Source organism: Pygocentrus nattereri, chromosome 3, assembly GCF_015220715.1.
Source record: "Pygocentrus nattereri isolate fPygNat1 chromosome 3, fPygNat1.pri, whole genome shotgun sequence".
Classification (NCBI taxonomy): domain Eukaryota; kingdom Metazoa; phylum Chordata; class Actinopteri; order Characiformes; family Serrasalmidae; genus Pygocentrus; species Pygocentrus nattereri.
In genome coordinates this window covers 31,411,041-31,438,281 of record NC_051213.1, presented here as the reverse complement: position 1 = coordinate 31,438,281, position 27,241 = coordinate 31,411,041, and the positions used below count along the sequence as shown (strand labels likewise).

Genomic DNA, 27,241 nt, shown 5'->3' with positions numbered 1-27,241 from the left:
CCTAGGGTAAATGAATTCAAGTTGGCGAGGAGAGCTACAGCAAGTGCAGCTGACACATTCCATATCCTCTCTGGACTGTGCAGTCTCGGCATGCCAATATGATCCAGTCTGCGTTCCCCTGGCTTTAACCTTGCTAAGCTCCTGCTCAGGGCAGACTTGGCTGGGCTAGTTGCTATCAGTCTGGGCCACATTGCCCCAACACACCCCGAAAACCTATGGTCTGGTCTCTCACACTCGCTCTCCCTCCATGGAAGTATTGCAGTGTGGCCAAACCAGGCTCTGTCCAAAAAACGCTCTCCAATGCTCAATTACACGCTACTGTACTCCAGTTTGGACTGCAGCCCCACATACGATAATGCTGAACTAAAAAGATGTGATAACAGCAGTACCTAGTAAATGATATGACACATAATGACAGTGCTCTGGGATTAATCTAGTAGCTCGGGCTGCTCTGTGTGGTTAAAGTGGGGAAATTGATGACAGCTGCAGTTTGGGTGAAGAGTGCAACTCCAGGCTAACAGAGCTTGGCACACAGCTCATCAGATCAAGAAGACAGGCGATGAGAGAGATGGGAAGAGAGAGAGAAAAGTCAGAGAGTCTTTTTGTAATACTAATTTTGCAGAAGCCTGTGCAATATGTAAATTAGCCCTCTAACCAATCATAACGTTTATTTTTACTGTGCTGTGAGCATCTTCACCAACCACAGCTCCAGGGGATTGTATGGACTGGAAGTGAATGGTATGTTTTGAAACTTTATCAGTGTTTACATACTATAACTTATTTCAAAGGCCTATGACTGCCTATAATCTTGTTAGTCAATTTGCAGAAAAGCTGATGTTTTAAGATGACAGAAGCTTTGAGTCAATATCTTATTCTGAACTTGGTTTTAGTTCTATAGAAAGGTGCTAGATGCAAAATCTTCACATTTTAGTATCAAAGCAAAAATGATCAATCATGTTAAACATTAAAAGGATATAGTTATTTAAAGGTCTGTTTTGAGCTACTGAGTAATGAAAGAGGAGTGTCAGTCGTTTTAGCATAAGAGAATCTTACACAGAGACATTAATTCACTTTTCAGTACATTGTGTAAATGTACTGAATCAGAGGGATACAATGGACATCTATTTTTAATTTATAAAAATGCATAACTGTCATCTGGACCTATATGTTTATGATATGACCTGACAAAACAATATACGATTATGGTGAAAGTCCTTTCGATTGCACAGGAGCTGAAAACTATCAGTCCATGTGGGATAAGGTGTGCCTTTATTGAATTAGAGTATAGCCACCCTGCCTTATCAAGCCAAACTGCTGACAGACAACCAACAAACAAGAAGGCAGCAAGCAGATGCCATTTTTATCTGTACTCTGGAGCCCTGGGAGAAGATTAGCCAGGATTCTGTTTGTTAGGGAAGGCAGCTTTGTGATTTTTTTTCTCTGAGACAAAACATGATAGAGACTCCAGTAATTGTGGGACCACAAACTGGCTTTTCAGAGAGCTGTCTGTCAAGCAGTGAAGCAATTTGGTACATACGAGTCAAAAATACTTAAAATTAAATAAACCCCTTCTCAAAAATGTAGGTTACTGATTAATTTGCACAGCAGGCCTGCAGTAATGGATAAAAAGCCATACTGCGAATACGATGCAATTATGTTGTGATTATACCGGTGTTGTGATATGCCTTCATGTTACATTCAGTCACAAAACAGATGTATGAAAACAACACTGTGTCTTTAATTGACGAATCTATGTCCAGAAGAGGACAGAATATTTTAGGTTTACTTTTTGGGCTGTCTGTATCGATTATAGGAGCAATTGGGTAATCCACTTACAAATAAATTGATATGATTACTCAAGCAATCACACAAAATGTGTTTTGTGTTCTACAGAACCTTTCAAAGATTTCAGAACACTTTACTGAAAAAGATTTAAAAATGCTTCAAATGTAAATATGGCATGTCACGCACATGCATGTGAGTGGCACATTCTGTTTGGCCTCAATATTATCAGATCAGTCTGTTAGCCAGTTACATGTCTGTCCAGCTCTTCTAAAGTCTGCTTTATCTTCTGCTTTACATAAATACAATTTGAAACATTTCATTTTATATTATGTACATGACATTTGTAACTACAAATATATGTGCATGTAGGATCTCCTACTGGTGTGAGTTTCCTCTCTTCCAGACTGCCACCCTGATTTTATAAATGACCAGTGGATCCCACATGTATCAAATCAAACACTGCTACACGGAACTTATTGAGAACATCAAACTGAACCTTTTTATTTTTTACTGAGTAATCCCTAATTAAGTAATCAGAACAGCCCTAATTACTTTTAAAACTAAATATGTTACAGATTACATAAACAGTTTTGTTCATATGTTTTTGAGAGTGTGGTTAAAAACTGGCCAGCATTATTTTACCCGAAATTACTTACTGGATTTGCTGGATCGTGTAAATGCCTTTTTTGCATATTGCAGCTTGATATTTTATTGAAATAACAATTAAAGTATGCTGTCAAAAATGTTGCATATCTTAGAATTTAGCACTCATTAGAACACAAATTTGTGTTGAAGATCTTAACACACTGTCAGTGTTGAATAAGAGAACACATTCTGTTAAAAGTAAGGGAAAAAAAAAGCAATGTCCTTAACAGGACACAAAGATATGTTAAAAAAATTAACATATTTTTTATGTTGAGTATATTTTTTATATATGAGTATATTTCAGGTCAAGGCACCTTATTCTGTTATCGTCCAGCTTTCTGAGTGATGTCTTCTTTAACTACTTACAACAAGGACACTAAAGGTGTAAGGACAAATTACAGACTAATGAAATTGAAACATGGCTTGATTAATCCACCTTCAAACAGAAAATAAAATTACTTTGCACTTTAAATCACAGTGGCTGCAAACACAAGGGCAAGTTCACTACAGCCACCAAGGAAACTGATGACACCTCCCTAATGTAGATGGATGGCACAAACGGGGCACAATCATTGGCTTTGAATCTTTTCCACTGTCTGCGTGGTTGGAGTCATTTTGATTCATCTCTTTTCATTGATGTTTCTAACAGAGCTAAGAAATGGAGAACGGTGAATAGAGGGCACGGGTCACAGCCCGGGATTGGTACCTACCCTGAGGTGCTGTGAGAGGGCGCCCGTGGTCCTGGCACCAGCCCACAGGGTGAATATGGGGGCTACTGGCGTCACACCTGAGCAAACCCACACAAAGACACAGGCAGAAACAACAAAAAATATGATGCTTAGTTCCATTTACTTCAGGTATGCAATAACATCAGTTTTCTCTTAATATTCTTTCAAGAAACACGACAACCTGACAATGACTTCCTGACAGCACGATAGCATCTTTCTCAGTTTCACTCAGGTGAACGAACACCGTCAGTGCAGCTGAGCGTTGGATGCTTTTAATTATAAATCAGGGCTGAAAGCAGAAAGGAATAAGAGGAGGAAGAGAACTTTGGGAAAGAAAAGAGATGGAGGGTACTGAAAAAAAAAAAACTGTTCTCTCTTTGAAAATGTATGTGTGTGAGTTCTGCAGCATGCCAAGACATGATGATTGCTGGGATTTGGAAAAGAGCTGCAAGGCTACAAGGCTCGGAGCTTCTCCTGCTGGAAGCAAGCAGTATGACAGACAAAAGAAGAAAACATCTCTTTCCAACAGACCCTTCAATAAACTCTTCCCTTTTAAGCATCACCTTCAGTGCTTTATGTGGGTACGAATTTAGCCCTTTGCCTCTTTTTTGTCAAATTATGTAAAACTAACACCAGAAATCACCTCACTGCACACTGCTGAGCTTAAATGGGAATTCCTCCGGTTTTCAGCATAATTCAGTCTGTTGAAAAATTATTCAGAGAAACTTACCAACCACAATTTCTTTAAAGTGTCACAGGTGTGACAGGAACCAGGTGTCACAATGTCTACAACACAAATACAGCAAATTTTGTTTACTGTACAAAATGACCAGTGAACCTACATGGGTCTTCGGAGTTTTGTTGTTGATTACAGTAAAATAGTGAGCACGGTTTTCTTTTCTGTAAAAAAAAATATATTTTATGCCAATCCTTACTGCAAAACTACTGCAGAACAATGCCTCAGACAGCAGCCAACATTTTTGAAGAAGAATTTCTATAATATCTTAGTAAGGTAGCTTTTAGAGGCATAACACTTTGGTCAGCTGGTTCCCATCACCATCACTGTGAACAATTCTTAATAAGTTTCTCTAGCACAGAATATTTCGCAGTAAACCACTCTGAATCACTTTAATTACACAGAAATTTTGCCCTTAAGTTAGAAATAGCCACTCCTCAATATTTATAGATTAAACCTAACATCACTTGCTTGTCTAAAAAGCCATGCCACATGAAAACATATTCTTCCCTTACAAGTAACAAGAAATACAGGTTTCTGAAGACATGTTAAATCAGCATGGAAATTGTGAGCAAATGCTTGATGGATGCTTTCCTGCAGGCAACATGCTGCATTTCAAAGGGCAAGGCTTAGGTATGCTGCTCCACATTTATATATGCAGGTGATGAGCCTTGCTGTGTCTTCAGAATTCAATAAAGCCTCCCTCACAAACCTCACAGCTCAGTGCCTTCATTATACATGGATTAATAATAACAAAAAGACAAAAATATTTTTGGTAAAGACACACTGAGAATGAAATATGCAAACGCAGATGGCTCCTTGTTTTCAGTTCAGTGACATTTACACCATCCTTTTCGCAAGAGACAGAACATTCTTTTAAAGTTTATTCTATTTAAGTTTCTTTTACTTACCAGTAGTCATAGGTGTCGTCCCAGTTGTCAAAGTGAACCAGGAAGCGATTGTCTACAATGTCCGCCACAGTGGCCACACACACCAGGCAGGGGTTCTTCCTGTCCACAGCCTCCAGCTTCATGCCCACCTGGAACTTCGAGGTGGATGTTGTCTGTTTCAAAAGAAGTTTACATCTTACCCAGAGACCTAAGCTCATGGTTTTAGGTTGCCTAGACACTGGTAAAGTCATTCTCACCCAGATTTGAACAATATTTTTGCAAAAAAAAAAAAAGAATCCAAACTACAGAATTACAATGAACCTAAAACCAGTGGCTTTTCCGTAAATACAGGAGCCATCAACCTACATTATTGTAAATGCAAGAATTTCACTTATCTAGCTGTTCAACAGACAAACAAACGACTAAACATGATTGTGCTCCCCAGGTAAAGCAGACCATAAAGGTTTAGCAGACCCTCCCACTCCATTAACATAAACTCACTGGGTTGGTTTCCTGGTCTGAGACAAGTCTAGTCTTGGACAACATTTCACTTTCAAATGGAGAATCTCCCTTCACATTTCTGTTTAGCCTGGGACTATGCTTAATCCTTGAATCCCATGAAACCAACCCATAATATGCACTTCACTGTTGAATTTGTTAAAGGCTACCTGATATGAGTGTCCCTGATCAGCAGTATTGGGGATACCATGGTACAAAGCGACATGTTACAGTAATGTGATTACTATATCCAGTGTCAAAGCAGTGTTATCGATTACAGTTTAATTCTCCCAATGTCCAATGTCATTAGCTACCAGCTTCAAAAGAATGATGTTATTGCATTACTCTCATGTCTCAGAGCACTATTAATTACACATGATTAATTTGAAACATAAATTTCCTCTATACAGACATTCCATGCTTGTCCTTGTACTTGCACGTGCCTCTGATACATGTGACAGTTGACTGCATGACTTGCTGTGACTTAACTGTGAAAGGAAGTTCCATTGATGTGTTTTTGAAACATTTCTACTGACTAGTTTTTAGGTTTTTAAAAAGCAAATAGTGCACCTTTTAAATTATTTTGCTGAGATTGGCCATTTCTTCCTAGATGAAGTACTAAAAAGTGTACTGGGTTTTCGCTTATACTTTTTCTAGTTGGTATAGATGTGTATGAGTTTAAGACAAGAATACAGAAATAAAGTAACAGGTTAAGAGACTTTCTAAAACATGATCTGATTTTCAGTCTTTTAAAAACATTTTAAACAAAAATTTAAACAACCAAGACACTTTTAATCTATAGGATGTTGCACTGGGAAACACACGCAGAAACCCAAAAGGACATTTCAGGGGCCCGCCACTGAAAAAGTTTGATGCTCAAGACTTTTAGGAATATCTAAAGACCTGCGCCTTGTCCTCACATAGACAAACAGTTTACAAACTTATCACTGTTGCAGCACCTACAAGTGTATATTATAAAAAGAGCAGCTCAAGGCCACACAGTAGACTCCTCAAACAAGTGACAAAAGATCCAGAGTGTGACATATGAGGATCTGCAGGCTTGTCTTGCACTTGATATCTACCAAGTCTACTAATTCTGAACAATACTATCATTGATGGGAGGTCACCATGGAAGGAAACACTATTCTCACAGTCACAGACTGCTAACCAGCTGGGATTATTTTGTCCGACACAAAGAGAAGTAAACAAAACACACTTAAATGAACTGCCAATGAAATGAAGTAACTGAATTACCGCTATACTGTATTTTATTATTGTCATTATATCATTTTAAACCAAACTGTCCCATAGCCTGGTGTAGGATGTGTTCAGTGTGCTAACTGCATTGCTGTAGAATCTATTTGTGTGGCTGCAATACCACATCAGTCCGAACCAACCAAGTAGTTAAATCACCTGTACTAAATCACCATACACATCTACACTGACTAGAAAAAAGATCAATGATCATGAGGTGTGTGTTATTCATTTTTAAAGAGAGATTTCTAGAGAAATTTGGTACGATAATCTACCTGCATGAAGAAGGAGAAAGTTAAATACAAATAAGCAAGAAATAAATAGGATTTTCTGAAACTAGACTTTTAAAAAAAAAAAAAAAAAAAAAAGATTAAAAGTTGCAGAGTAAATGGGAATCCTAACAACCACACAAGACTTGGCCAGATGTCTGTCACCATCAAAAAAACAGCATATAAAGCTTTCAGCTTTTAAAGAGAGGAGAAAAATCTGGAGAGGAGCTCTACTCTTGCTTCAGATCTGAAAAAAATCCAGAGGTGTCTCTGTGCATCGGTGTCTGAGTCATCCCAAGACACCTCAATGCTATGGGTCTGAAAAGAGGTGTAGCTGTCAAGGAGCTGCTCTCAGAGAAATGGGCTGAAAACCCAAGAGTAGAGACTTCAACATCTAAATGTGTTTGGGATTTCTTGGATTGAGAGAAGCAAGAAATGTAAATGACTTCTAAAACTGAACTTTGGAGGTGTGGAAAAATATCCCTGCAGATTTCTTTGTAAAACAAAAGTCTCTTGAAAAGACTGGAAGCTGTAAGGCAAAGAGTGGATACACTACATACTGGAAAATGTGATATTTAAATATTGAAGCGTCTGTGTATTTTTTGCCAAATATAAGTTTTCTGACTTTTGAATAACAAACTTAAACACCATTTGGACTAGAAACGAAGTAAGTAAAGATTAGTCTCTAAATTTTGCACAGACATGTGTCCTTGACTGTTTAAACTATTAGTAATATTCATTCATTCATTCATTCATTCATGATAATGTAAAATATTGTGTTGTCCATCTGTCTATATTATTCTGACTGAAAATCAGATCACACTCAGGAGCTTTTTAAGCACACACTCAGATCATTAAAAAAAAAAATTCATAAATCCTTTCTTCACTCAACCTTAAGCCAAAGGATATGCTCTTTTAACAGCAGGTGTAAATAAGTAAATAGATGGATAGATGGATGGATGGATGGGGCAGTGAAATATCCCTGCAGAACCTTTCCCTCTCTGAACAGCAGCTTCATTCTGCCTGTAAGAGGCACTGTTCTCTGTTAAGAGAACCATTCAGCTCAGCTTACTGTGCGTATCTGAGGCGTTGGCTTACTCTGCAGAAGACAGTGCACTTACACTGTTTTGGGATTTGAATAAATTCTTTGGTGCAGCCTGAGCATTGCAAGCCTCCAAGTATGTCTCCCAGTTAAACTCATTTATCTTATAACCTGAGAGAGAGAGAGAGAGAGAGAGAGAGAGAGAGAGAGAGAGAGAGAGAGAGAGAGAGAGAGAGAAGAGAAGGAGAAAGAAAAAAAGAGATTATCAGCATAAACATTGTGCAACACATACTGTGACTCATTACTCTGGGTCCATATTAATATCTGTGTCCTCAGGATTACAATTGATGCAACAGAGCAATTCATTACTTATACATAACTGTGAGGTTGAGCAGTGATTCAAAGTCCTATCACATGCTAATTAGAACATTATGCAGTACATACGCTTTGTAATAATAATAAAAAAGAATAATACAATCATAGTTAAAAAAAAAAAAAAAAAATCTCACACAACTTGAGTCCAACGTCTTTGAGCATCTCACCTCCAAAAATCTTATAAGCTTCTATTATTAGATGACATGGAACCAAAATTCTGAGCATACTTTCAAAAAAAGCATTTAATACAGGAAGATTAAAGAAAAATTTCTCCTTTTAAAGATTACTGCATTTTGCTATAGTTTTACATGTGGACAAATATAGCTTCATAAGAAGGCGTTTATTACGTTCTATAATTCAGTAATAATATTTTGGTCTTTTCATCATGTAAATGCACTCATCACATGAACTTTCAACAGTACTGCATGTTTTCAACTCTAGTGATTGAAGCCCTTTTGGTCACATACTGCTACAATATGTTTTGTTTTGAATGGAATAAAAATATAATATTATAATTCTGCTGTTGCTTTGTTAGTTTGCCTGCAAACACTGTATTACTTATTCGGTTGAAGGTGTCCTCCAGTGCGAATATTACTAATATTACTGTTACTGCCAGCATAAGCACTGTGTTTGTTGTTTTATGTAAACATCAGCGTTTTAAAAGGCACTGTTCACTTCCTCAGCCCATACAATCTGTACACAGACGTTAAGCTGCAAAGGCAGCAGGTTTTAAGTTAATTACGTTTGTGACATCATGAAAACCAACCCAGTTATACATATACAGCTATACATCCTATAGCAATTCAGCCTCACTCATTAACTCTGAAGCTGTAAGGAGTTTTAGCCTGGACTGCTTCTTGAACGAGGTACAATTACAGGAACAGTACAGTGACAAATGTTATTTTATGTTTATTTCTGAGGGATAAAAAGAGGTTGGAAAAAGGTCATGTAAAATGAATTCATGTAAAATTAAAATGTTTTTGGCAGTGAAACTCAAAACATGAGCAGGACAAAAAAGAAAAATACAAACATTTAGGAAAGAGGCACTTTAGAACTCCAGAATCCTTCAGTGATGAAGTCATCTTTGCAGTAGCTGGAAATACTTTTTTGTCAAGAGGGCAATTAAACTGAAATTGCTATTTAAGTTGTATTTGAATGAAAGGACTACAACTGTGGAATCACAGCAACAACATGTAAGAAACTGAGCGTCAGGCTGGAACTATGGTTGGTTTGAAAGGCAAAACTAGGTGAATGTGAATTACTGCGTTAACTATGACACACAACAGACAAGCAACGACTGAAAAAGTGGAGTTATGAGATCTTGATGTGGCAGTGATGAGCTCTCTCACCTTTTGGTGGGTGAAGTTTGTGACCTGTGGACTCGCACCATCCGGCTGGCCTGATATCAAGAGAGTCAGCATTAACCCAGAAGTCATAGCATTCTGAGTAACTATCGATGTGGAGACGCAACCGGTAGCCAATCACCTGGAGATCATAAAACCATTTTTAATCAGTTTTGACCTCTTCACTACACTACATGGGAGTTGCTTTCTTGCTGTGAAGCTTTAGACAGTAATGCTAACCTCTGCCACGGACAGCAAGCAGAACATGGAGGGGTGCAAGGGGTCGATTCCCTCCAGCCTCATGCCCACCTTGAAGCCATTCTTGGTATGAGGAACTGTCTGGTTCTGCAAACATACACAATATTCCAACTGCAGAAAAGCTTTTATGTGCAAGCATGCAGGAAATCAGGAGCATTAATGGACGTTTCGCTTATCTCACATCTCATTGTTTGTTTCTTCAAAAATCAAGACGCTGCTACTCAGAAGATGCGTCTGTGCGCTTGGGTTGCTATGGAAACAGCAACCCGCTCGCTCGCATTCTAAGGGGAACAGATGTCTCGTCAGATCCCTTCATGGAGAAAGTGGCCCGTGTGTCAGTGAGTGTGCAGGAGGAGGCCTACTCTATAAATCAGTGCTACTTTTAAATCAGTGCTGAATGAATAAAATTCTCATTATTATATCAATGTACTAACATCAGTCATAAAAGTCATATTGAGCGCATGCTGTACAGAGGTTGAGTTTAGTTCCAACCTGTATTACCCAACACTAATGCATCTGATCCGGCCAATCAAGGACTTTAAAAGTTAATTAGCAGAAGCAGGTGCAGCAGATTGCGGCTTGAACTAAACTTGAACTAAACCGGACCAGGATGGGTAACTATGGCCCTAAAATATAATTAAATTCTGCAGAAAAGTCAGTGAACGTTTTTGCAGAAGTAAAAATATCAAGTTTCGTAATTGGAGTTAAATGTTATCCTGTCTACTGGAGAACCAGCGTAACGATTTCCATTACACTCCACTAGAATAACAATCAAACAGAAGCAGTGCAACAGTTATGCATTTAACCCAATGACAAACAACATAACTAGTTAAATCCAAAGGCTGATTCGGAGAGTAAACCTTGCTTTGACTAGATGCTTTGCTGCATTTACAAGATGCAAAGTGACAATGATCAGGTGAGTAGTCATTAATCAATGCGTATTGAGCAAAGATAAAAACTGCTCATGTTCCTGTATCCAGCATTGCTGTATAAGCTCTTAATGGGAGGGCTAATTGGAGGGCTGACTTAAGAGTCCAAAAAAAAAAAAACTTGCTTCATGTGCTAAAGCTCACCTTTAGACCACTATTATTGAGCTTAACATCAGCCAAAGTCTCACAGAGAACTGCAAGCTCTTCCCTAATCAATGTTTCCTTACTCAAAAAGCTGCCTCCAAGCTAGCGCTTCTGCATGTCCCTTGATATACTGCTCTGTACCAGCCAGCAAGAGCAGCTCAGAGCAACAAAAAAAAAAAAACCCTCAGTCCAAACAGCTTACTGAACACTGCAGTTGCATCATTCGCCAAGTAAATGACCTGCAGAAAACTCCACAGAGACTCCGCAGGAGGCACAAACACTCGCACCTCAACACAGTCCTCTTAAACAAAGCCATAACAAAAGCCTCATGGCAAAGTAAAGCTCACACAGTAAAACAGGCCAACCTATAATAAAGCTTGTAAAAGGGCTCAATTCAATGAGACTCTGCAGAGTGAAAACTGCAGAGTCAGCATATCTTCATTCGTCTTTTTCTTTCTCTTGTCAGGATGATCTATAATTATGCTCCCAATCACCAGTGTATTATATGCACTAAACTGATTGATGACGTTTCATTTTTGGCGTTTCCCCTTAGAACAACAAAACATTTCAGGTTGAAACCGAAACAAGAAACCTTTTCTTCCCTCCACATGGCATGTGGGCTACACGTACCTATTTATTTCAAAGCCCAACTTTATTTTAAGTAGGTAGGATAATTAAAGGGGAATTTCACTGATTCTTAAAAACAAATCTGCAGGATGTAAACAAAGTCATTCAGAGTGGTATGTGAAATGCTTCACTGTACAGAAACTTACAAAGAAATGCACAATGGTGGTGACAGGAACCAGACGTGTGAAGTTCAAATGACTTTAAAAGATCCTTCATTGAAAGCAATAACATGAAATCTTACAAATATGCTCATGTCTAAACCATTGTTAAAAACTGTTTTTGAAAAAACAAATATATATATATATATATATATATATAAATACATTCCATTTTAAACACATTCATGGCAGAGGGGTAAATGCAGGGTGCTGTGAGGCACATTAGTCCCCAAAAACCATTTGTTTTAGATTTAACGCTGTTTTACCACCATCATTATATATAAAACTCAGAAGACACATGTAGGTTGTTTTGGATAGTAAATAAAATGGCTAGATTTGTGTTGCAGACATTAAGGTTCCTATCAAATGTCCCCATCACCAAGTTTCGGACATTTCACAACTTATTTCACATCAACCCAATCTGAATGACTTTGTTCGCACCTCAATGACTGAATTATGCAGAGTTTGAGAAGAAAGTGTAATTCATCTTTTAGAACCAGCACTTCTGCTTCAGTGCAAACATATTCAAATGATTCAGTGCAAAAAAAAAAAACAAAAAACAGCAATAATGATTTGAATGAACACATACAAGGTTATTTACAACAAACAAGATTAATAGACGGAAATACAGGGTGGAGATTTTTATAACAAACCTACTCTAATTTTCCAAAGCTGACAGTAAAAACTGACTTGATTTTGTGCACCATTTAATGCCTTTGAACAGCTTGTGTTGTTTGCCAATATTTCAAATTTCAGTTTGTTTTGACTTCTCCAAGTTGTGAATCATGACGACGAAACAACAACTGATTTATACTTTGCATGTCGAAATATTGACTTGTTTTCTCAAAATAATGACTAATCTAGAAACAATTATATAAAATAAAAATATGGACATACTATGTCCATAAACTGATATTCCTATCATATTCTAGTAAATTAAAACCATAAATTCATTCACTCTAGGCACAGAACATTATACATAGAATATGCTGCTGTGCATGGTATCAGTGATCGTGATGGGTCACAAGACTATTGATCAAACATCATGTTAAAGTAAACTTATAATAAATGTTTTGATTATTGCTAAGACAGCAGGACTGTTACTGGCAAAAAAATGGTGTTTTCTTTCTTTCCATGGCTCAAGCTACAATTCAGAGCCAGTAAAGATCCAAAAGATGTTTTTGATGGCCTGTATGTTTGTTTTAAAATAAACATATCAGCCTTTACAATATAAGGTTAAAGCTAAGCTGTTTGGTCTCTTTTCCTTTAATGAAAAATTTGTAGGTTTGTGCCATAGGATATAACTATAATAAGTAGTGTGTGTGTGTGTATATATATGTATATGATTTATCACTTTATGCAGTGTGTATATATATATATATATATATATATATATATATATATATATATATATATATACACACACACACACACACACACACACATATATACATATACATACACACTGCATAAAGTGATAAATCATAGGGCACAGTTGAAAACAATTGAAAACAATTGCACTACCACATTATATTTATGGGTCAGGCTTAACCTTTCCAATCTTTTACAGCTGTAAAACTGAGAAGGGTAAAATGCACCAGGTCAGTAAATAACGGCCCTTAGAATTTGTTACTGTACATTTAAAGGCCTGAAGTCACTCTAGATAAGTCTGTTTACTTATCAATTTGTAATGTACATGATTCACGCTTGGACAAAATACAAACCTTAAAAATGTGTTTGTTTGTTTTTTTTTAAAAAAAAGAAGTCCAGGCTGAAACACTTCTCATAAAGTTATAAAAATAAATGAATGAATGAATGAATGAATGAATAAATAAGACCATTCAGTCTTCAGTACATAGATATAATATACAGTACATAGATAAAACCAAAGCATTTCACATTTATCTGCCCATTCAACCTTCACCAATTTAGCTCCACCCATTCATGCTTAAGTTATAAGCAGTATTTCAGCTCAGACCGCTTTTGAATGATGCACAATACAGAGCAGCTAACCAGAATAGAGCTAATTTACACACAGTCTTAAAGGGTAATGCAACAACAACCTTCTAAATTCTAAGGGATAAGGTTGATAATGGTCATGTAAAAGTAAACAATGGCTGCCTTTGGTACAAATCAAGTGTCTAAAAAGTTGGGACAACAATGTTTTTGGTCAAATACAGAGCAAAGCAGATTTATAAATGATTGCTTTCCGTTTTATCTACTTATCAACTTTTTTGGAATCGAGTTTGTACACAATACCACACAAACGGTATAAGTGGACTTCCAGGAGAAAAAAAAAATATATATATGGGCCCTTTAAACATAAGGCTCAAAATTTACTGAGAGGACCGTCCATGTATTGGACCCATCACCAGGAAATAGTAGCCATAATATAACGTTAAAACTTGTTTTTTTATGAATTAGTATTTTTTTTTCCTTTGAATGTGTAACTGTCAGCCACACTGATGACAAACTTCAGTTCTATTCATATTTGTACAGGAAAGCTACACATGAATACAATGAGGAATAATTTGCTTCTTATACTGTAAGTCCATGTGGGGGTTGATCCTTACCTCAGTAAAGACTCTCTGAGGTGCTGCTATGGCTCTCTCTTCCTCCAGATACTGATCCCATGACCAAGGCCTTTTCTTACTGTTACCTGCTCACAGTTAAAACGTCACTTAAATCACTTAGTAGAATGTACAGGAGTATTTATGTGTGAAAAGCAATGAGTGAACTGAACACTGCAAAAATGATTTCTAATAAGTCTTTCTGAGGTCATATATTAATAATAAATATTTCACAGACACCAAACATGGAGAGATGTTTTACCACTTGAAGCAGATACTTTATTTTTCATCTTTGTCGTATCTTCTTTTGGACGCTCCTAGGAAGGTTACAGTAATATCAATAAAATGTATTTTAAAAACATGGCAAAGGAGTCAGTACAGCTTGACTAAAGGGCAGGAGACTCTCCACACTCACTCTGAGACTGTATTCCTCTGACACTCTTGGATTCAAACTCGGTTTCCTTTTTTTCCGGTCCTCTCCCTGCATCATTAGAGAACAACTGACTCTGGAATGAGACATAAACAAATATTAGTATGAATAAACAAAGACAAAAGGAAATAGACCTCTAAATGAGGAGATATCATGGTCAATCACACTCGTCTACAAAAAACCCTTACTTTGACTGAAGTACATTCTGATAAAATCTGCAGCACAAAACACAGCCAAATTCATCAGTTATAGATTTGCATAAGCACATATGGACAAATGATATTGTAATATGAGAGCATGCAAATTTTACAAATAATTTCACTATTTATCAGTTTAGACTTTAATCTGTACACATCACAATGATGTAAATTCTGGGTAAATTTCAACATAATATTTTACAGTCTTGAAAAATGCTTTACCAACACAGTCATATGAAAAAGTTTGAACACCCCCAGGCAAATTGTGTTTTATTCATTCGCCAAGTGAAAATGAAATGAAACAACTGTGACAAATTTAGTGCACAATTTCTATGCATTTGCTGAAATTTACACATTGGAAAACAGTAAAACAACATTTCATAACTTTTGAAAATATTATTTAAATATGTTAAATTCAGTAAATAAACAGTTATTCTTCATTAAAATGTGCAGAACTGTGTTCTCTGCAGAGGATGTTAACTTCTATTCACCTAGAAAAACAATTACATGCAATCTGACCAGTGGTGTCCAAACTTTTGTGTACAACTATAAATACTTCTTTATACTGCTTCTTAATACTACTTTTATTCATGATCAATAACATGAATAAAAATAGAAAATAATGACAGTAACTGTCGTAATCATGAGATAATAGCACCAATATGGTGTTAATTCAGTTTGAATATCGTCAAGGTGTAATTTGTAAATGGCCATTTAAATAAAACATCTTAAGTATTTATCTAACATCAGCTGCTTAAGGGATACATTTAAAGCTGTAAACTTAAATTTTGCAACTGTCAGTTGCAACAAATAAAGAGCTGAAAATGAAACTCAGTCAAAAACAACATACATTTATGGATTTTTCATTTTCCTCTCAAACATTTCCTTAAAAAGATTTCTCACAGCTCATTTGGGGTAAAGGTAATGGTAACAGCAGTGGTGGCAAATTTAGCAGTATCAGAACAACCTCAGAGTTTGCATGTAAAATTGTATAAGTGTTCCATGAGCAGGTGGATTTTTTCCCCCCATGGAGGACAAGTGGCTCCTCAAGCTAATTTTATTAGCGCTTCCTGCAAATTAGCTAAAAAAGTAGAGTAGTAGCATCATAATAGATTGATTTTATATATGTGCCTGCAACAAAACTAATTTTATATCAACAAAAAGTGATTTTAAACTTTTGAATGGTAGTATGATGCTCTAAGCTACACTCTTACAACTATATACAACATTTTCCATCAACCTGAAGAACCATTTCATGATGCAAAGAACCCTTTAAGCATCCAAATGGTTGTGTTTATGGTTCTACAGAGAGCCACTGCCTTCACTAAAGAAGAACCATCTTTAAGAATAGAACGGATGCCTCTCAACATTTAGCAATAATAACTCAAGTTTTCGATCTGTTTAACTGATTAGTTCACACAACCAATGTATAAGGAAAGAAAACACTTTAAAATGTTAGATCTAATAGATACATTTTAAAACCAGAACATAAGAGTTCCTATAGTTTCATGAAACAGAAATTTAATGAAAAGTCTAGGAGGAGCACAGAATCCCAGAAGGTCTCTTGAATTTGGATTACTTGGCTTAGCAAGACACACATCACTGCACTGTTCTTCATGCATGCTTTCTCAAAAGCCAACAAGCTACTATTCATTTTGTACACCTTAAGACTCCAGTGACTATAAAGCAGGATGCTTATATAAACCTCTAGAATTTAAAAAAGCCTATTAGCAGTTAAAAACATCTAGATCTGCCAATTACGCAAACCACACCAGAAGGCACAGCCTTCTAAAACTAAATCGTTTGCACTGTAAAATGCACGTAGGTGTATTTTTGCACAAAGGAAAGCTTTTCCCAGCTCAGTTGCAAGACCCATATAACAGCCTCCTGCACGAAACATGATACCTCATGTAGTAAGCATCAATTTTTGTTCATGCCAAATCTAGTCTCAAGCACACTGGCACAGGAGAGAGAAAAACAGGGAGAAAAAGCAGCAAAAAAGAGGGTCTGAAAAAACTGAAACATTGTGACTCAGAGAAAAAGCGTTTGGTCGGCATTAAAATGTCTCGGCATTTTGAATACAGCACAATTACACCAATATCAACAGCGATTGTAAGTGACTCACCGTTTGGTGTTTGCACTCACCCAATGCACCCTATCAGGGAATCAGTCCTCCAGCTTCCATTCCAATCACATTCTACGTCCTTGCTGAATGCTCCAAGGCCTGGTATCAAAGCAAAAGAAACAACATTCTCTTAAGCCATTCCAAACACTTGGGCTGAATAAATAGACCCTACATGAACATCCTCTTAATCCTGCTGTTTAGCCTAATATACAAGTGCTGGTAATTTGTGTAGCGCTACACAGATACCAGCACCTAAAGGGAGCAAGAGAGATTGTTAGAGATGTGTTTGACCTCCAGCACTTTATTAATGCAGTTAAGAGTCAAATCTCCAAGTATGCTCTTGCCTCATCCTTGAGGACAGCATAGCTTTGATCAGAATCTGTCTGTGAACAACTATAATTCCAGCCACTGAATAAAGAACAAGGTACAGTTGCACGGTTTTCCAAAAATTCAGTACTTTTTCAATACAGCACTGTGGCAAACAAACACTCTCAATACTTTACATCAGTTGAAGGAGACCTATTAAAACATATGTCTAAGCCAGGGACCTTCAGGAACCTTTATTTATAAAGGGCCTGTAAGAAAATCAGATCAGGCATGCTAATGCCCATCCAACACACACTGGTGAAGAGTACGTGTGTGTTTTATGCTCCTACAAACAAATCAACATAAGGTACATGTCATTTTGTTTGTTTGTTTGTTTTAAACACAACAGCTATTTTTACTTGCAAAGATTTTTGCCAATCCGGTTGAATACATTCCGATTCAGACAGTGACATGTATACATGGGCGTGCTCTATTCTAATTGAGCCATCAGTCGGATTATTAACGGATTCTAAGCCTGCATGTAAACATGGCTCTGGGAACAAGTAGGGCGTCATCAGGGGGTGATAACACTGGCTGACTGATTTGCACACTCTGACATGTCTGCGTACTTTAGTGCAAAGACACGTCATTCATGCCTAGAGCACAGCTGAACTAGAGAGGCACTTCAGAGGCAAAGCTGACCACAATAAAAAATATTTTTGCAGTTTGGAAAGATGTGTTCACATTTCAAGGAAGTCTGGTGTATGTTGTTGTTGTTGTTATTGTTGTTGTTGTTGTTATATAGCTATTAATGAAAGTTCCCTACCTTTCTAACATTTGACAGAAGAGGGGAGGGTACCGCAGATGTGGTTAGCCTATGTTTTGCTGTTGTCACAGAATGTTTTGCCTCCAAATGAAGTAGTAATTAGACAGTTTCATAGCTTTATTCACTTCTCCTTATATACCCCAAACATGTGCAACAGCAGCATCAGTGGCACTGAATCAGTAATGCATGTATTTATATACAAGATGCTTTGTCTTTTTCTTTTTTTTTTTTTTGGTGGTATTGTCACTCGTCAATGACAGATATTTTCCGTGTTCAAAGCACCTTTAAGCAAGTTTGATGTTGTCAGTTTCTTTATTGTTTATTTCTTTATTTATGTTTGCCACTTACTAAAAGCAGCCAGCAGCAACCTACAGTACACATATACATAAGGCCGAGATGTCAAGCAGACTGATATGACAATGACAGAAAATTTGTTCATTTCAACAACAAGATTTGCTGAAAAAGGACTACAACAGCATCAATTAAAAGACTACAACAGCATCAATTATATTAATATTGATAATAAAATAGTCGAGTTTAGCAGTTAGGCTACTAACTCCCCCCACTTCACTGCAGCATTTTCATGGACTGGCACCAAATGAGTCACAGCCTGGTGTTTGGGAACCTCTGCCCTGCACTGCTGAGTGAAGATTGCTTGACACTGCGCTCACAGTAAAGCTCTGAGCTTACTCACAGTAGCACTCAGACTGTAAAACGACCCAAGCACACGCTGCTTCTGATGTGCAAAATCTGTTCTAACGTGATTGGATATCCATGTGGATATGCAGTGAAGGGAGGGAGTCGGAAAGGCTGGATGGTGAGTGGTTTGTTGTTTAAGTCCACAAATTCATATGAGAAGCAATAGGCAACACAAGTTTATTACAAGGGTCAACAGTTATTAATCTGTAATTAGCAGCTAACAATTACTTGCTTAAAATTTCATGTGTTGTAACAGCTGATGTTATAATCTATATTATAATCTTACAGGATATGCATAATAATATCGTACCATACTGCCATTGTTCAAACATCTTTTGGCATCAGCGCAATAATTAAATGTGACTGATAATTAAAAATAATATTTGGTGACACACTTATTATATCCTGGAAGGGCAGAATGACGAGGTAACCCTATTCAAATAAGTAACATTTTTCTTTAAGGCTAATCCAGAAAAAAAAAGACTTTTTTCCTTGTTTTATAAATGTGTATATATATATATATATATCAACCACAGTATCAACATCAGGAGACACGTATATGGGAAGAAGGGGGGAAAAAAAATTGGGTTTTGGCACTGGCAAAGAATTCCCATACTGGTGCATCTGTGGGCTCTTTTGTGGTTCATTTTTTAGTATTTTACTTTCACAGAAATGCTAAACAGCAAACCCATTTCAGCGCCAATCCAAACCCACATGGGACAACAGAAACCAACCAGAAGACACATGAATTGAGTTACACTATTCACAACCTAAACACATCATCAAGTTAAGAGATCTGTGAATTCATGCATAAAGAGTTCGAGGAGCTGCATTGTTCATTTTTGCAGATGATAGTTCTAGATATAAGATTTCCAATAAGGTATGAAGCCGGTGATGTATGAACAGATTATGAAGGTGAAAGCAAAGCTGAACGATGACTTTTTTTTTGCCGCAGTTCAGTCAGTCGACTATACAGAGCCTTAAAACATAGTTTGACGTGTTAAGATAACGTGTAACGAACCAAGCAAACTGTAGCAATTACATTTGAGGTCCGTTGCAGAAAAAGAGACCGAGAGAGACAGAAAGAGAGAATATATTGTCGATAAACACTCAGATCATATCACATTCACTATGTTCTTTTCCTTCTTTACATTGCTCAAAGTGAGAGAGCGCAGATGTTGATTTGAAGTCTTTTTGAGATTTAAATTGATGTGAAATATTGCCTTTGATAGCGGAACCTATTTAATTTGCTTTGCACTTTCAAACTATTTATCTGAGCTGAATAAAACCACACAAAGCTCCTTTTTAGTCGAAACCGACAACCCACTTTTTAACAGTACGTCATGCTCTGAAGTGCTAGAATTCTCTCTGTGGATACAAATAAACTCCATTACAGCTCAAACATGCTCACTAGACATCCATCAAGATATTAAACCTAACAGGCCAGCTGTAAGAGCCTTACTCTGTTTTTCACATTGCTCAAATTGTGTAGGCACAACTGTACAAACAATGGACACACTTGATTATTGAAATATCAATGTAATTTATTCAATGGCTTGAAAGGATTTAAAGTAAGGAACTGTTGCAGAGCAGTCCTCATACATGAGCATGTTGTCCTTTAATTAAAGCTAATGGCTGCCAAGAGGCCAATAAGATGCGGCAATCACTGATACAACATGACAAACGGCTGTCAATAACTATGGGGCTGATCCCCAGCAATTTTAACATATAACAAAAATAAAACAATAACAAGCTTCAGCTGTGAATTTGATTAATTTGCTTTTGTATCATGTTAATTAGGAAACCATTACAACCAACAAACACAAAAAATATGAGAAATATACTGCCTGGAGAGCTTTTGCTCAGAATCTAAGGATGCACAATTAAATCAAAATCATATCAGCAACATGCAGATATGAGACTGATGCTTAGACCTGAATGATAATTCAAGTCAGTATTAAATGACACATTAACTGTATTATTGAAGAGCAGAATATTTACGCCACTGTGCTAAAATATAAACATTTATTTTAGAGCTGTAACTTATCATTATGATCAAACTCACGTCCATTAATCAATCAATTAATTTGTTTTCCATTGTTAATAATAATAATCAATTATTATACTTCTATTTCAGAGAGAAACACCTTTAAGTACTGGCAAGAGCCCTGGATTTGAAAAATCATTATTCCAAATATTAGACTGCTTCCGTTTATGTTATTGTTAAATTTATTTTCCAGTTGAAATCATTGCTGAATCCAAGAAATTATTATTTTTGTATCATTTACTAACATTTTCAAACAGCTAATAAAACAAATAAAAACACCTTTAAATTAGTGCTAGATAATTTTCAAGATTAACTTGGTTAATTCAAATTAATGTTTTCACACAATGTTATCAGAATCAGAATCCTTTATTGATCCCAGAGTGTTACACACAACACACAATGTCAATCTGTGACAATCTGTGAATCTGATCCAGCACTTACGACACAAACACCCAGTGGAATGGGAGCAATGAGTGAAACAACGCGATGAAAATGAGCAAGTTTTCAGTGCGGCTGGGCACATTGTTACCTGAAAGCCTGATGTCTGAAACAGTAAATAGGCTTGTGTTCCTTTCAAGAAACCTGTTTTGTACTTTCCTTAATGTAAGGAGGTCACGCTTAAACATTATTTAAATTGAGAGCTGCTTGTGAGCTTTAAGGAAGCTGCTTGCTACTTTTAGAATATCACTAATTTAGATGGTTCTTTTATGTTTATTTTTTTTCTTCAAATTTTGTTCTGCTTGCACAGTCCCTTGGAAGAGTCCCTTGAAAGGATGTTAAAAAGTACCAACTATTTGCACAATTATTAAATTGTGCAAATAGTGCAGTTTTTTAAATTGCAAAAATGAAATGGTCTTTTTCAATGGCATTATGCAAGAACTAATATATATATATATATATATATATATATATATATATATATATATATATATATATATATGTGTGTGTGTGTGTGTGTGTGTGTGTGTGTGTGTGTGTGTGTGTGTGTGTATGTAATCAAAATCAAAAATCGTTTAATAAATTTGAAAATAATCGAGATTTTACTTCATGTAGCATTAACTGGTAATGTTTTCCTTATTTTCTCGATTCTTGTACTTTAAACAATCGTCTATCCCCCATTTTTGTTACGTTTATTTGATTCTGTGGTGTGTCAAACACATGGATGATGTCATACATCATGGGTAAAACATTTCTACAATGAACATTACTGTGCTTATGGTTGGTATGAACAGCTGGTATGTTTGTGATGTTAATACTGTACATTTAACAGATTTTTTTGTGTTATCAAACAACTTCACTGTCCTGAAAGCATCCTAAAACAGATTTAACGTTGTCCTGATCAGGACCACAAGACAGCGTTAGTCTGGAGCCATTTCACTACATTACATATCACTTCGACCGCAGTACAGCATTCATTTTACTACACTGTACTTAACCACGGAAATGTTCCTCTGCTCCATCAGACATTCCACATTTCACAACACAGCCTAAAGTTACTGTCACAGGACTGACATTAACCATTTAAGCTAATGATGTTGGCTCATTACAGATGCTTAGTCTATATCAGGAGAAGAAGACATGGCGGAACGCTGGGGCTTTCTTTTCCTTTGAGCATCATTGTCGTGTTGCTGTAAAATGCTACCTCTGCTTTGCATGTCGTACATTGTTACTATGGCATTAATCTTTAAGGTTCTGTCTGCGCTCCTTCAGAGGGAACAAAACAAGAGAAGCCACATTGCCTTCCTGTGTATATAGCATATTGCAATTAATCAGAATTAACTGTTAATTAATTCATATTTTATGATATTGTATTACTGTACCATGACTCACATGTTAACTTGTGCCTAGTGTGTTAACCTGGGACTAACATATTAGCCTGTAGCTAGAGAGGTTGATGAGGACACTATAAAGCACAGCTTTTGTTTCAAACATTATATCTTTATGACGTTGATGAACAAACAGTAAGATAAGCCACATGTTCAGCCACTCAATTTCACTGGATTGAAAAAATGTGCTGAATTGAAACAACACTATTATATTACATTAAACCTGAAATGTGAATTCTGTGAATCGTTACACCCTAATGACAATGCAGCTCACATGTCTTCTTTTGAATGAATGAATGAATGAATGAATGTCACCTGTATTAGAGCGACTCATGTCAAGGGAAATAGGAGGTGTCTATTCTGCTGGTAAAGAAGCTACTGAGAGAATGTAATCTGCTCATGTAACAAATCAGACTGATGTTGGCTCACTGGTTACAAACGTTAGAAAGGGTTAAAAAAAAAAGATTCCACAGAACAGCCATTTTGTCAAGATAAATGAGCAGACAAAACAATAGGCTGTTAAACACACGGTGGGCTGAGCGGAAGATAAACTAGTCCACCTTTATCATCCACTGATAACTCATGCACTCCACAGGCCATAAGGATGAAGCATCTGTGTGTGCAGTTGACTCATTACTTATTTGAGGCTTGAGCTACAAGTTAATTTTCATGTCATCTAGACGTTTTTCAAGTGGGTCAGCAACTCCCTCAGACCTGTACTGGAAGACCAAGAACATCATGGGGTGGATCAAAAACTTTGACTGATAACTGACAATAGCCAGGCTTGACCAACGGATGAACATGAAACAGGAGACCGTTTAATATATAAAAGTGTTCCAGCACTTCATGGACAAGGAACACTTTATTCAAGGAAAATACAGCAGGTGTAGTCAAATATAGGCTCATATGAATCTACCTGGGTGGCAGTGGGTCAGGGCTCTCCACCAGGCTCTGGCTGCTGCTGGCCAAGGCCTGGCAAGGGCACCAAAAGATGCTTACAAAAGCGCTATTCCCCCAAGACGCAGATTACGTGAGAAATCTCCAAACCTCTGTGCTTCATACAGACTACTGGCATGGAATAAAGGGCACTGATATTTTGCTCAAATTACTGACCTAATATGGTGTGTGCATGCCGATCATGCATGTCTGTGACTGGCAAAAGTTGACATTATAATGGAGAACAGAAGTATAAATGAAATGCTCAATAAAAAAATCTGAAAAGGAAAAGCTGCTTTTCATATTACAATTAAATTCATATGACTTCCCAGTCATCCAATTCAAGAATTTGGGTAATGTCGGTGCAACACAGAATAATTTCCTCACTGCAATTAAACCCTCCTCCACTCAGTAGTGAATGTATTTGGTCTGATGATAATATAGAGAATATATATACACTTGTGTGATCATATGAAAGTGTTGTATTACATAAAAAGGTGCTTTGTCATGCTGCTTTTCTGTGCTACCAGCACACTGTTCACATTTTCTGAAAAAAGAAAAAAACCCATCCACAAACTCTGAGAGGCTGCTTTCTATAATAACCCATTTCAGCACAGCATGCAGTGTGATAACACCACACAGAAGCCTGCATAAACCAGAGAAAATAAACACAGGTTTACGCACAGAAACTGCAAGCTATCTGTTCTTGCTATGATTTGGTAGTTCTTCGTAAGGTTTGGTAGTTTTTATTATAGGTTTCATAAGTTTACTGTCTATTCTTACTGTAGCTTTCCTCTACTGTTACTGTGGCATGTTAGGTTTATGTTTTTAATTCATTTTGATGCAACCACAAAGTCATCATTTCACTGCTTTGCTGCTTTGACTTCTTTTTACATCATTACATTGTCTGACAATGCAACATAATGCATACTCTGAATAATGATTCCAGTTTTCAAATGCCAGCACCCAGAACAGAGTTCGATAACCTTCTCACGCTCAACCTGAGAGAATCCACGCTTCTATAGGGCAGCAGCTTCAACAGCTCTTGGACTGCTGACCAGTGCTGCTGTGCTGTTCTGCAGGGCTGCGTGATTAAATGTACAGGAAGGATGTCCTCCCTCCCTTACATCAGGGATAAGCTCAGACGGAAGCAAACTACTCTTTAATCTCAGCATACTAGTTCAAGGCAAGGACAGGCCCTTAAGGCTTGACCATTCAAAAAGTCTTTAAGAGGTCAAATAAAAGGGCTCCTTCTCGGATTCTTCACTAGCAAAAGAAAAAAAAAGGGTCAAATAGGCAAATAATAGCAGCTATGCTTTCAAAACACAGTAATATTGGCTGGCAGTGGAAATGTACACACTCATCCATGGGGGGGGGAAGAGAGAGAGAGATGAAGAAAAAGGGAGAGGGGAGAGACAGAAAGAGAAGGAGGGAATGAGAGGGAGAGACGGAAAGAGAGAGAGAAAGAGAGAGAGGGGCTGGCAGAAAGTGCTGACTTCAAAGGGGAATTCACAGATTTAAAACAACAAGTTAACAAAATTGAGATGTGAACAGTCATTCAGAGTGGTTTGATGTGAAACACACTATTCTACAGACACTTGCCAAGTCAGAACTGTTCACAATAGTGGTGAGAGAAGCCAGACTCCTGAAGTGTTTATTGCCTCTAAAAGCTCTCAAGAGTTTTTATACAAAATGGTGACAAATATTTTGCCTGACAGCAGAGATATTGTTTTCCGGTAGTACAGCTTCTTAAATCCATTCATGGTGGAGAGATATCAACTCATTTTTGTACTTAAAACTGTTTCATCCTCATCATCATCATCATCATCATCATCATCACATACAGAAATATGTGAAGGTTCACTGACTGTTCTGAACAAATTCAAAGGCTCTGCCTTCAATCACCACCACTGTAAAGAAATCAGTATCAGCAACTCTACAATGCACCATTCCACATGAAACAACTCTTAATGACTGTTTACATCTCAATGTTTGAACCATGCAGATATTTTTAAATATCTGAATTCACATTTAACCTCAGTGCTGATAAATGACCCGTTAAAACAACAACTAAATTTATGTTAGCAGATTCATACGAGTCCTTTATGCTTAAATAATATTTTCATAATTGCAGGATGGGCTCTTTGTTTAGCTCATTAGTTTTACAGATTACAGAACAACTACTGCTTCATGTTGATATGATAGGTGAGCTCTTTCCAGTGCATGCTAATCACGGCCACGATGATAAACAAATAAATGAAACAAAGAGGCACAGCAGGCAAAACCTCTCGTTTGAATAAACAGATTAAGATGCTGACTGCCAGTGCTAGAAACAATTAATACCCATCATTAACCAAACACTAAAAACAACTGATAGCCACATTTCTCCCCCTGAAGAGATTCTGCTTTTGGGACAGTTACTGATTCAGTTATTCATATCGCCACTGGACAGATTTTTAGCTTTGGCCTGATATTTGATGAGATAGGCGATGCTGGTGGTAACTAAAATATCTATATTTCAATAATGTTACTGCATTTAAACATAACACAGAAATAAACATATTTCTCAGCAATGCAAATTTACAGAAATTTAATGAATGTGTATATATTGGCAAAGGTATGTGCATTGGTAAATATGTAAATGTACAGCACAGGTGCATCATTATCTTTCAGCAGCTTTCATCACCCTTAGGTTTTAGCAGAAAAATGTTTCCATGAATAAGTACACTGTATGATGTATATTGCAGGAATTAGAATTATTATTCCTACATAAGACAAAGACTTCCAATCAAACCTACACTTTGCATAAGTGACAAAATCTTGAAATGTGCTTTTATCTTGCAAAACTGTGCTCCCATCATCTGAAAGCAATGACGCTATAAAGGTGTTTGCCAATACCACTACATTTATATGAGAAAATCCTCTCTGAGGAAATAAACCACAAAACTCACCTCAAATCTCAAAGGCTATGTCAGGAATTCAAAGCAGGAACTCCATTCACAGCTGATATTTTTGCAGACAAACATTTCAGTCCCCACAATCTATGATTTGCCTTCCTCCCATTGAAATCTAAAACAATGGAAATGCTGCCACATGAAAAGCTCTTTGTTCATCTTTCTATCATCCATTCTGCTAGCACATCCAAACCTGAGTCCTTACACATAAACAGCTGTTCGAATTATGGTATCACTCCCTGAGAAGAGAAGAAAAAAAAAAAAAAAAAGTTAAAAATACACTATAGGAACAAAAACAAGAGAGCACGCTTACACAGCAAAGGGGGAAAAAAAACACTGAAAAGAAACAGATTATATAGAATGGAACACTCATGAAACACACACAGTCCACAAGAAAAGAACACACACCCCCACACATTCACAGAAAAGAGATTCACATCATCTGCACAAAAGATTTCTTCATCACGTAATGTCCTAAAGAACTGCACTGACTAAAAGGAGTGGGCAACATGGCAAAAATAAGCATAATACTTCCCAATATATGATATATACCACTATATTTATATTTGTTGAAGCTTGAAAAGTTAAAACAGATGCAAAACACAAGATAGTAAGAACCACCTTTCAAAACTGAGTAGAAAGAA

The 27,241-nt window shown here is 36.8% G+C and overlaps 1 protein-coding gene across 5 annotated transcripts in view; it reads right to left on the bottom strand.

The window, feature by feature from the left end:
• LOC108432753 (lethal(3)malignant brain tumor-like protein 4) overlaps window positions 1-27,241 on the bottom strand; it is a 108,173-nt gene that overhangs the window by 75,821 nt on the left and 5,111 nt on the right. For 3 of the 5 annotated variants that reach the window (XM_017706836.2, XM_017706838.2, XM_017706837.2), the window contains exons 2-10: window positions 17,004-17,102; window positions 14,667-14,757; window positions 14,514-14,568; window positions 14,255-14,340; window positions 9,806-9,910; window positions 9,572-9,707; window positions 7,927-8,018; window positions 4,806-4,957; window positions 3,141-3,217 (exon numbers count right to left, since the gene is read on the bottom strand). In XM_017706836.2, the coding sequence (XP_017562325.1) occupies window positions 3,141-3,217; window positions 4,806-4,957; window positions 7,927-8,018; window positions 9,572-9,707; window positions 9,806-9,910; window positions 14,255-14,340; window positions 14,514-14,568; window positions 14,667-14,741 (778 nt within the window). In that variant the 5' untranslated portion in view covers window positions 14,742-14,757; window positions 17,004-17,102. The remainder of the gene's footprint in view (window positions 1-3,140; window positions 3,218-4,805; window positions 4,958-7,926; window positions 8,019-9,571; window positions 9,708-9,805; window positions 9,911-14,254; window positions 14,341-14,513; window positions 14,569-14,666; window positions 14,758-17,003; window positions 17,103-27,241) is intronic. The other 2 variants (XM_017706839.2, XM_037537316.1) reach the window with 1 other exon arrangement.